This window comes from Populus trichocarpa, chromosome 5, assembly GCF_000002775.5.
Source record: "Populus trichocarpa isolate Nisqually-1 chromosome 5, P.trichocarpa_v4.1, whole genome shotgun sequence".
In the NCBI taxonomy this organism is placed as follows: Eukaryota; Viridiplantae; Streptophyta; class Magnoliopsida; order Malpighiales; family Salicaceae; genus Populus; species Populus trichocarpa.
Window position 1 is genome coordinate 21,626,993 of NC_037289.2, and position 12,211 is coordinate 21,639,203.

The following is a 12,211-nucleotide window of genomic DNA, read 5'->3' on the forward strand; positions in this document are numbered from 1 at the left end:
AGAAGTTATCGATCCGTGTATCGGTCTTCCAGCTTGATGAAATCATTTCTTAAATGCAGAAAAAATGTGTCCATGCATGTTCCCTTGAACGAAACAATCTCAACTATACACTATTTTGAAATTGATAAAGGGTAATGGAAGATATAAATGTGGATCCTGGATTGGTTTAATCTGGACGAGGCATAAAAGGCCACGAACATCCGTCCATATCCCTGGATTTTCTGCCCAGTACATGATTGATCCTTGGATATATCGTCCAAAAAGTAGCAGATCATACGTGCCACAGTACTTTTTGTTCGTATCCCTTGTCAGCTTGAATTGTATGAATCATTTCCAATCATGAATGTAATTGTTGCTTTTAGAAAATGAATTTAGGGTTTGACGTATCAAATGAAGATGATTAAATTTGAGTTTTATACTCAGTAAAGCTTGCCGGATAATTGTGAAGTGGGTTGCACGTATCCTGTTCAGGAGGAAAGCAGATACCAAATATCTAGTGCTTAAAGCAGCAAGAGGGGTGAGGTGGAATGGGAGGCAATGTGGTCAAGTCAGGTCGGTGGTTGGCACAGAATATGTACCCTAGAGGAGCTTCCGGTGCTGTCATTTTGAGTATTATACGACCTTTGATTATTATTTTTTTACTGGCCATCCCTTTTTTCTGTTATCACTACATTAATTTACACACAAAAACGCAGATTAAGAAGAGTAAATGAATTATTAATTGTTAATGCATCACTACACTCATGTACCGGATCATATTAAAATAATATTTCTGTAAATAAAAAGGGAAAACCAGACAAAAACAGAAGAGAAAAAGAAAAGAGAGAGCATGGGAATTTCCGGGTTCCCAAGCAGAAAAAGAGCTTCGCCAAATGTCATGTCTGTCAGCTTCCAGGCTTTATGGGATTCTCATAAATGAACCTGTGAACGTCCAAGCATGTCGTTTTAAATCTTCTCAATTCCTCTGGTATACTAATGTACTTAAACTCTTACCAGCCTTGTAAAAATATTAATCACTGTGTTTTAATTAATATTAATTCAGGAAATTTAAAAATGCAATAAAAATTATTTTTTACTTGAAAATATATTAAAATAATATTTTTTTATTTTTAAAAATTATTTTTGATTTCAACACATCAAAATGATCTGAAAACACAAAAAATATTTAATTTAAAGTAAAAAAAATAAAAAAAAATTAAATTTTAATATTTTTTAAAAATACTTTTAAAATAAAAAAATAACAAGAAAAGATTCAATTATAAATCAACATTTTGAATCCCGGGATTCTGAAGAAGAGAAACCTTTTCACAAATTTTCTACAAGATGGACAGGCCGGCCCCATGCATCATCAAATTTGGCTGTGGTTTTTTCAGAACAGTACCACCAGATTAAATGATATAATATAACGGTACTGAAAATTAGGCAATTAGCATTCAAATTAAAAAAAAAATAGCATCTTATTATATTCAATAATAACAATATTTAATAAATATTAGACAACAACATAAAAATATATTATTATATCGAGTTCATCAAATTCCAGTTATATCAACGATTAATTAATTAAAGTATCCGATGTACAGCTCTACTGACAAATGTAGTTTATTATTAATGATTATGTAATTACAATATTGATTATTAGCTGTACTTGTTTACTCTTTCTCGTGACTCGTAGACGTGCCATCCATGTTAGTTACTATTCAACAGTAGCCATGGTTGATGGAGGAGGCAGCATGGAAGGCATAAAAACTGTGTATAAAAGAGGAAAACATTCAAATAAATAAATTAAAAAGAGGAAAACATTCAAATAAATATATAAGATTGGTTATGGAATCACTTCTTGAAAGAATCTCAACTAATTAATTTATGAAATTTATATCCATTCATTTAATCTATGATATTTTACCAGATGTGATTTTAAATTAATTAAAAGAAAATGACATAATTAATTAACATTACTTGATAGATTAATATGATAAAAATTATAATTAATGTAATAAAATAATTCAAGTATCACAAGTACTGGATAATTAATCAAATATGAAAAAACAATAATTGCTAGTCACATTAATAATTTATTTTCTAGAGTTACAATGTAAATGTAATATAGAAGGAAGTTATGCTAAACTTCTCAATAACATCATTGCTTCTCTCCTCGTAAACTATTGTTTATTGTAATAATATATATTTTTAATTTCATTATTTATTATTGAATTTATTAAGAATTGAGTTTTGTAATTTATTTTAATTTATTTTTCTTGAGGTTATCTCAATCTAATTACCTGGACCACAGGTTTTGTGGGTTAACACAGTAAACTAGAATTTGGGTTTTTTAATCTTTTTTTATCGATTTATTTTTCAATTTCATCTTTCAATATTTGGGTTAATTGAGAATCAATCAAGGTTTTGGTGGGCTAATCTGAGTTGACTCGGATCTTTTTTTTATTTTTTAATTGATTTTTTTTCAATTTTATCCTTCAACATTGAATTGATTGAGATTTGAGTTTCATAATTTATTTTTATTTTCTTTCTATTAAGTTATTCTAATATCATAATACATATTTGACAAGTTGACTTGGGTTGAATAAGGTCCCTTTTCTTTCTGTTTTTTTAATTGATTTTTTCAATTTTATTCTTCAACATTGGGTTGATTGAGAATTAAGTTACAATATATTTTTTTATTTGTTTTATATGAGGTTATCAGAGTTTCATGATCTAGGTCGTAATTTTTACATGTTAGCATAGGTTGATCTGAGTTAACCTAACATATTGTCATCTCAATATCTTTTATTTTTTTAAAAGATAGTTTTTAACTTTTTTAATCAAACTATTTTTTTGATTGTCCATATTGCCCTTGGAATTGCCAAGTTGATCTAATCAATCACTACACAAGTTTATTTTTTTCCCTTCATGAAAACATGCAAGCGATACCTGGATTTTTTCGAAGTTTTTTTAAAAATTGGTCTAAGTCGCATCGTAATGCAAGTAAATGATCTAGTAAGATCTAATAAATCTGATCGCAAAAAAAAATTCATTTTCTAAATGTTAAAAGAACTTGGAATCATAGTTATGAGATCTAATCTAGGTTCAACTTAGCACAAGGTTTGGATTGTTGGCTGCATCGACAAGCTTATTGACAAGTCAATTTAAATTATGATTGGAAAAAAAAATCTAAAACATTATTTCAGAGGTTTTTTAAATAAAAATGATATCTTTTGAATAAAAATAAATTTAGGTTAGTCAATGAGTCAGTAGATTACCAAACTATTCTTACAACTTGGTTGAATAGAATCTTATCCTTTTTTCTTACTACTTATCCACTCTTACGGGTTAGCAGGAAATGAATATTCCTCGGTACAATCGGGTCAACCCGTCTAAGTTACTTTAAAATCCATTATGAGAAGAGTGGAAGCACGCTCCATGATCGAGATTGGGATAGCTAGGAGGGTGAAAACGAAAGGCTTGCAGGCACAGAAAACAGCGAGGGATAGAGTGACGGTGACATGTCCTAAAAACGAAAAATAAAAGGATCATCTGGTCTTACGCATTCTGTTTACTGTTTCATTTCGGTTTTCACCCTTTTCACCTGGCCTCGCCTCGCCACCCTTGGCGGCGAAAACTAGTCATATCATGGCAGTGTTTGGTGCTGTATTCGGACTACATTTAATATTTTTGAATAATTTTAATACATTGATGCTGGAAAAAAAAAACTTAAGCATGCTGCGTTATCAATAAAAAAAACCGGGTTAATCATCAAGGCTTTGCGTACAGGGGGAGTTGACTTCAATGTGGGCATTCATGGAAGATCAAAAGAAGAGACCAGAGGGCAGTGGCACGTTGGCCTTATTTCTGCAAGGTTTAATTGCACAAACGTGTTGCCTATTAATGTACACGGGTGACTGTTTGGAAATTGAAGTTTTTCATAAATTTCTTGCTTCTGGCAATCCTGGGCAGTCTGACCAATAAGTTGCACCTACTTGTACAAAAACAAGTGGCTAGCAGAGTCGAGGTGCCGAGTACGAATGCTTCGACTTTGACCCCTAGCTCGTAGTAAGATAGGGCGCAAATAAAAGGACTTTGCATCTAAAAACTTCAACACACTTGACATGTCTTTGACTTCTACCACACCTACAGCTATAGAGCATAAGCTCTCGAAAGCAAAATAGGGAGGACTACTTGTTCGGCTTGTCATGTTGGAGATTGGTAGGGGCAATCTTGTGCACAGAAAAGCTTTGTAGCCCTCACTGAAAGAGAAACAGTGCTGGAGAAAATGGTAAAAATATAACCTGCATGCATGATGACTTACTCATAACCAAGCTGACATGCCTACAGGAAAGCACAAAGCTTGTGCTTTTTTACTCTCTTTCATTGTCCTGTTTAGTTTTCAGATGAGAGATAAAATAACAATGAGATGATCAGAACAAGTTACTTTTCTTTTTCAGTAAAATCATAAGCTGCAACAGAGAAAGAAGCTTCATAGAAACTCAAGTTCTGCCTCCTTTTTCTTTATTTGTAATGAGTGTGCATCACATTACCACTTCTTTTACCATCTTTCCAGAGTAGTATGGGAAGCAAAATGGAAGATAAAAAAAACCATTAACAAGTGACTGTTCTTCTTTTGGTGTGTAAGATTTTTTAATTTCTTGATTTCATTTATGCTTTTTTTCACAAATGAATTGTCAGCGAATTAGACCTCTAAAAAGCTCCAGGACTCAGCAAGTGCATCCTGCAAGAAATTATGAAGGAAAATTTACTTAAGCAACTGGGATGTTTCTAGTTCTGTTTTGAAGTTCACAGACCAGGTGGTATGGAAAATACCAGTAAAAGAATGCAACAGTAGCTTTTGTTACCTTATTAGTATGACAAGGATTGTATTGTTTTGAGCTACCAGCGGTTGCATTTGCCAACAAGGAATCGATGATGAGAAAAATATACAAGCTAATAGCAATATCGTGGAGTCAGAGATTATCGACAAAATGCACAAATTGCACCTATTTAGATGAGGAAAAAGGCATGGAGAGAATTAGATTAATAAATTAGGGAAGAAGTACAGCCAAATTGAGAATGGGAAAGAAAGTGAAGGACCAACCTCCATTTGGATTGTAGGTAACAGAATGTCTCCATCACTAGCAAGGCAAAGTTTCATAGCAGAGCGCCCACCTGCCAAAATAAGGAACCAAACCATGAATAAGAATAAGAACAAGCAAGAGAGCCTTTTCAACCAAAAACTATAATTCAGAAGAAGACAATATCTACAAAAATGCTTTCAAAAGTTACGCACAGTACATACTCTATTCATTTGGGTTGGATTCAACTGATCCATGTTTTTATAGGAAAATATCAGCTTTTGGTTTGTCCTAGAGATGGCATATAGTCACCTAATAATCGCACATTTTCGAGTTAATATTCTGTGTTCTTTGCACATGGACAACACAAGAAATCATCAGAGGAACTTACGCTAACTGGGGACGACATTAAGGTTACACAAAAGATCGAGCTAGAATTGGTACGGATTCCTGCAAATAGAGAATAAAAGCTTAAGTAAATTATAAGGTGAAATAATTCTCGAAAAAGAGGTGAATTTGCAAGAATATACTAGACACCATCTGATTGTTGCAGGTTACCTGGGACAGTGCAGTTAACCTGTTTACTCAAACATACTAGCAATGCTGGTGACTTGTATATCCATCCTCAAAAGAAATTGAATTCGGTGTATCCATGTAAGTGCGGCAACAGCTCTTCTACCTCAATTCTAGAATTGGAACAACTCATGCTTTTCTTTATTCGGCTACGATTTATAGACTCAACCTCAGCCAAAAATACCCCACAAACTGGTCTGTGATCTGAGAACCTTGACTCCCCACGTACATAAGATAACTGAGTGAGGCCCCTTCCATACCATAATATACGATCACACCTGCATTTGTGTATAGCCTGATTATTTGTATGTCAGAAAATTAAAACATATTCTATTCACATAGTCCCGTGAAGATGTTCCAAAGTTTTTATTTAAATTTTCTCCGTACCAAAAAAAAAAGTATTTTTTTGCTCACAATTTTCACTGAAAGAAAATTCTCCTTTTTTTTTCCATGTTCAGAAGCAGAAAAAATGGAGATTACCATGCAGGAGTCCTTCGTTTCTCCTTCGGGTGCCTATCATCCCCTGCATATCTATCTGAGTTATTGGAATACTTGTATGTGGGAGGGAAATATATCTTGCCTTCATTCCATCCATCAAAAACTCGCCCTCGTCCCTGCTCTATCCGAAGCTGAAAGTAAGAATCATCAAAGGGGTCAGATACAACCACTCTCATTGAAGAACCGCAAAGTATAACAGCACATCAATGCATACGCATCAGAGGAACATCTAAAATTTTAGGCGACATGCCTGGTCATTCTCTAACAACGCCCTCCAATTTTGCATCTCGACAAGAGTTTTCACGGCACGATAAGACAAGGCAATCCGATAATTCAAATCACCAAGCCAAATGATTCGACTGTCAAGGCAATGACGATTTAGACAGCATGTTGATTGGCCCAAAATAAAGAGCAAACGTTCTGAAAATGAACACAGAGAATCAGTAATGCCTTACTCATGCTCTAGAATTGTTTGAGGGGAGTTTTTGTCTCCTCTGGAATGAACTCTAGGAAACCTTGTCTTCCTAAGGATCTCCATAACATCAGAGTTTCTCCGCAGCTCGTCTCCCTCCTTCTGCCCAGATGTCAAATGGCTACAGATGAAGCAAAAGCTTGTTTGGTGCAATGCCATGCTAATTGAAATCGAGCCCTGGAAAACCCAAATTAAGAGAATAAGAGTGCAACTTTTTTTTCCTAGTTCATCACAATTTTGCTATCAAATTCATAAGAAGGAAAATGTACCTTGTTTCCGAGATAACCCATCAATCCTCTGCCCACACAAGACACTTTGAGATTGCGAACATCATCTCTAAGATCGCTCTTTACCCATACTGTTAGAAATACTCCAACCATTTGCTTACAGGCCACCAAACAGTACCTTGACTGGCCTGTTTGTCTATCTCTATCCTCCATTGACAAGGATCCACTGTAATCAATTGGCGAGTGTTGAGTAGCCAATGGTGAATCCCCTGGTCCATTCTCATCATCAGAGGAACCCCATTGGTAATTGGGATCATAGTCACTCGGTCTATTCCCAAAGATAACCCTGTCACAGACACTAAAACGTCGATCAAGTTTAGGTTGTGGTATCACCATGTCACCATCCATTCTCATGCTGCGGCTCAGGGACTGAAAGGAACGGCGATGGAAGAAAGATGAGGCTTTCTGCCTCGTTGATCCCTCAAAGTCTGCATCCAATTCTACAATTGGGTCAGAGACTGGTGAAGGAGTATGGTAACCCCAACTGGTACCAGGAAGGCTATTTAGAGTCTTCCTAATAAGAGCTAGCCATTTCTTGCCCGGTCCATTGTCTTCTGTGCCCAAAACATTTCCAGCATTCAAAGGCACAATTTCTTGAAACCTGAAACCAACGAGATGAAATAGATTAGCTAGTATTACAGCAAAGTTGCTTGCCTTAATCAAATGGGACAAAAAAGAATTGGTTATTTGACAAACCCAAGAACATAAATATCAGCAGGAGGTGAAGTATGAAGCCAATCCTCAAGGTTCAAATGACTTGGAGGAGATTTTCCAGCGACATTCCAAGTTGCTACAAATATCCTGCACTCACATATTAATTGAAACACAATAAAAAACAACTCTTAGCAAGAATCAAATAAAGGCAACGCCATGATTAAGAATTGGCCTTGCCTATAATTGTTCACATCTGTAACTTGTGCAGCATCAAGGTCAATTTTGCCTCGCTGCACTCCACCAGAGTGCCTCCTGTATGATGTCTCTGCGGATCAAAGTGAGGAGGGTTTTATAGGAATTTTTGAAAAATCAAAGGGGTAAGATATATGAAAAGGAGCAGCATCCTAATAATTATCACTGTGCCTTTTATCAATACTTTGGAAGTTAAAAGAGGGCTGTGGTCCAGACCAATACTGGGAGGTGTCTGATACTGAACCTGTTTTGCTTTTCTTGATGGTGCATGCTTCTCTCTCTGAGAAGTTGTGATTCCACTCTTCACCGCCACCTGAAAAAGAAATGCAATAAAGATGTTAAAGCTGTGCTCTTTTCACTGCCAAATGCATCAATCAAATATATTCAAACAGCACAAAAAACAAATACTACATTCTTTGTTATGAAGAAAAACAAAAAAAATGAAATGAAATTCAGGGGAGGAAAGGAACAAATTGGCAGATCTTGAACTGCAGATGGGAGCCGGACCCCATTAACCCAAAAACATTTTTGTTGTAAAAAAACAAATAGTGATGCAGAAGTAGAAATAATGCAAAGTACTCAGGGTCTAGAAGAATCCAAATCCAAATCCAACTCAGTGGACAAGTTTCTTGGATATAAATGGCCAAGATTCCCCAAATCCAATCCAATAGGAGGATATAAGACCAATAATCACCTCCGTAAAGGACATCATCTGCTTGAAATTCCTCAGCTTTGCTCTTGATATTGAACCACTTCTTGACCAGTGTCTTAGGCCATGAAAGCTTCACCAACAACAAACACACACACATAGAGTTGGCAATTAGAGAGAGCATAAATGCATCGTAAAATCCAAAGATTTTTTTATTGGCATTTTCACAAACCTTGCTCTTCTTCGAGTTCTCATCTCTCATTGTATCACAAATTCATATAGCTCTCCAGATTATATTGCAATACTGGCAAGATATAAGTCCCTCTTTGTTAAACTATGGCTTGATGTTCTGGGTTTGCTTAGAATAGAATATGAATGTTGAAAGAAACGAAATCTCAGGAATTTCAAAGAATCCTGAAACAAGATTTTATTTTCCTTGAAGAATCCAAGAACAAGTTCAAGCTCCTGTTTTTCACATAAAGGGAGAAGTCCAGTGGTTAAGGCAAAGGAGAAGAAGGGAAAAAAGAGAGGGTAGCGCTCTGTTTCTCTGGTTAAGGAAGAGAAAACGAGAGAGTCAACAAAGAAAGTCGCAGCTCCTCTGCATTTTATAGACAGAGAGTGAATAATAACCCAGTTTCCCACTTCCTCTTCTATGTCAGGTCCCAGACAAAAAAATTAAGGGAAGGAAAGAGAAGCAATTAAAACAGACACCAACAAAAGAAACAGGGAAAGAGAGAAGTGATGCGTGGAAGTAAGACTATGAGATTCTGATAGTAGAACAAGACAATGTAGAGAGTAGGGAGAGAGAGAGTGCGTGTGTATTTCTCTCCAATGCAACAAAAAAAGCCTCGTTCCTTCTGGGTAGACAGGCAAAGCACCGAACTAGAAGAGAGAATAAAGTGCGAGGTGTTTTAGAGAGTTAAGACTCAAGATCCCTCCTGAGCTCCCTCCGCCCTCTCTTGAGCCTTTTTAAGTTTTTTTTAACTGACCCCAAAAACACTCCAGGTCCAGGGCCAGCCAATTAAGCTTTTAGTTTTGGGACTTGAAGGCAGGAGCCAATTGGAATCAGTCACCTACTCACATTACTAGCAACCAAGAGAACTGCTCCTTCTGTTTTTGCGCATTACTGTCTACGCCTGTGGTCAGTAAAATTAGGTTTGATTTATTCCAGCATGTACGTAAGTTAGTACCGATTCCTCCATTTGGTCATCTCATTAAAAAAGAGTAGTTACAGGAAGAAACAAAGATTAACAGACTGCATGTATTGATAGTTTGTTTTGAGTTTAATGTGTTCCTTTTCTCCTTGTCTTTTTTGTAAATTTTCTTTCAAATCTATTTTTTCAGGCCTATTTGGTTATCCTTTTTAGAGATGGGGGTATATTTTCCCTTTTTGGTGGTGGGTTTTAGGGGATTTTTCTATTGGTTTGGGCTGTTCCTCCAATGTGGATTTTTGGGCTTTGTATAGGCATGTAGGTTTTTGGTATAGGGGCAATTGCCTTTGGTTACAAGAAAGAGGGGAATTTTTGTGTGAAGAAGTGTTTGCTTCTTCAAATTCTTGGGTTTTGTAGATTTTTATGTATAGGGTTTAGCTTTAGAAGCAGTGTATCTCCTCAAAAAAACCTTCTTTGCTGCTTTTTAGTAGTCATGTGATGGTAATTTTGAGGCCCTTTTTGACTCAATCTAGGCTTGTGTCCAAGAGAAACAAGGCAGTTGTGCCAATTTGAGCCTTCTTTATTTCTTCTAATTTTGTGTCTTCTAAAGTATAAACTCGTTTACATGCATGTGTTAAAGCAAAGTTTTGTGCTTTGGGAGCCCCCTAATGGGATAATAAGGTATATTTGCTTACATAGATGTAGGATCTTAGGGAATTAAGGGTCCCCTCATCACTCACTCGTTCAACTTACTCTACACTTGCCCACGCGATCTCCTAGGGTTAAGTGCAGCAATATGTGTTAAGCTAGCTTAGTACCTTGCCACAACAAAGTAATTTCTTGGTTTAAGCTCTCCAGCCTTGATTTCTTAATTGACGACTAAGCTTAATCCCACATGCTACATGTAGGAGACTGTGCCTAGGTCCGAGTACCCTTTCGCTTAGTTTTAAGTTTTTTTTTTTTTTTTTTCATTATTTCAAGGCTCTTAGCAATCAAGTAATGTGCGTGTTCGAGGATATTAAACTAATAGTAAATAATAGAGTTGACGGCAGATGAGTCCGGTATCTGTATCTGTATCCTTGACTATGTAGTAATGCCTCATGAGTCAAACACAGGCATGGGACGTGCTATGCCGTGGATTCACTCTTTTTTTTAAAAAGAAAAATAATGTTTAGATGCTATAAACACTAAGAAAAATTAATTACTCAAATAATATCATATAATAAGTTAGTTTTATTTTAATTAAATAATAAAATAATATACAACAATAGTAAACATGTATTTTTTTTAAATCATGACATCTTAAAAAAAACCATGAAAATACGGAATTGAATAAAAAATAGATAAAAAAATGTTTTGAGTTAACTTGAAGTAGTACGATGGACATGTAGCCTAGATAATATGGGGCAAGCTAATCATGGTTAACCTGCAAAATTCATAGTCTAGATCACGAGATCAAGATAACCGACAAAAAAAAACCTTGAAGAAAACCACAAAGGCATTTTAAGAAAAAAACTAATGTCGAACGATAAAATCAAAGAAAAAGATAAGTAAAAAAAATATCAACCCGCGTTAACATTTCAAATTTATGATCCGAGTCATTAAATCGAAAGCATCATACATGGAAAAGTGGTAGATCATAATCCCCAACAAATTAAACACTGAAGAATAAAACGAGGAAAAACAATTAACTACACAAAGGATTTAAAATAAAATATGGTAATTAAAAAAATAAGGGTGAAAATCAAAATAAAAAAAATTAGAGGACAACTTAATTTTTTTTTATTAGAGGGTTTAATTGTAAGAAAACTAAATCCAACATAAAGAAAAAATAAAATAATGATGAACAAATTGAAAAAACATAACACGCAATAAACTTGAAAGAATGGTGAAATTGAAAATCAATAAAACTTTCATGAAAGGGTCAGGGAAAAAAAACTAGAAATCAAAAGAATAAGGATCATGTTGAAAAAAATAATATATATGGCAATTTAAAATTGAATGATTAAATTGGAAATAAATAAAACTTTTACAAAAAGATAAAATAAAAGGGACAAGAATTTTTGATTGGGTGGTTATATTGAAAATAAAAATAACTTCAACAAAAAGAAAAAAAATAAAAGAATAAGGACCAAGTTAAAAAAAAATAACAAACCATAAACTTGGATTGAAGGTGAAATTGAAAACCAATAAAATATTTATAAAAGGGCTAAGGAAAAAAAATCAGAAATCAAAAGGTAAAGACAAACTTAAAAAAAACAATATATAACAGATTAAAATTGAAAAACTAAATTGAAAAGAAATAAACATTTACAAGAGGGTTAAGGGCAAAAATAAGAAATTAAAATAAACAGGACCAAAGTATAAACATAAAAAACAAAGAACACCAATATATAATTTCTAAGGGAGGAGAGAGAGAAAAAAAGACCCATTAGTGACAAACCGTCAAACCACCACCAACACGCGTTGCATTGGGAGGAAGAGAACGCGGCGTTGCATCCAACGACATGATGGAAGGTCAGGTTCAACCACATGGAAGCACCGTATGTGCTACTCGAAGAAAGCAAGCGCCTCTCACGTGCTAGTGCATACAAACCGTATGCCTACAT

The 12,211-nt window shown here is 34.9% G+C and overlaps 1 protein-coding gene across 6 annotated transcripts; it reads right to left on the bottom strand.

Moving 5' to 3' along the window:
- Positions 1-4,412: 4,412 nt before the first annotated feature.
- LOC18099649 (type I inositol polyphosphate 5-phosphatase 4) lies at positions 4,413-9,557 on the bottom strand. Of its 6 annotated transcripts, none has more exons than XM_024600941.2 (15): positions 8,684-9,557; positions 8,497-8,584; positions 8,019-8,115; positions 7,788-7,875; positions 7,593-7,697; positions 6,879-7,497; positions 6,593-6,786; positions 6,388-6,496; positions 6,120-6,268; positions 5,625-5,917; positions 5,458-5,516; positions 5,291-5,378; positions 5,090-5,160; positions 4,851-4,938; positions 4,413-4,726 (listed from the first exon to the last, which is right to left on the bottom strand). In XM_024600941.2, exons 1-10 carry the CDS (start codon positions 8,704-8,706, stop codon positions 5,692-5,694), a joined length of 1,698 nt encoding a protein of 565 aa, XP_024456709.1. In that variant the 5' UTR covers positions 8,707-9,557; the 3' UTR covers positions 4,413-4,726; positions 4,851-4,938; positions 5,090-5,160; positions 5,291-5,378; positions 5,458-5,516; positions 5,625-5,691. The 6 variants fall into 6 exon arrangements, with proteins under 6 accessions (XP_024456709.1, XP_024456705.1, XP_024456706.1 ...); XM_024600937.2 differs by having other exon boundaries at positions 4,851-4,991; XM_024600938.2 differs by having other exon boundaries at positions 4,851-4,991; positions 5,282-5,378.
- Between the last annotated feature and the right edge of the window lie 2,654 nt (positions 9,558-12,211).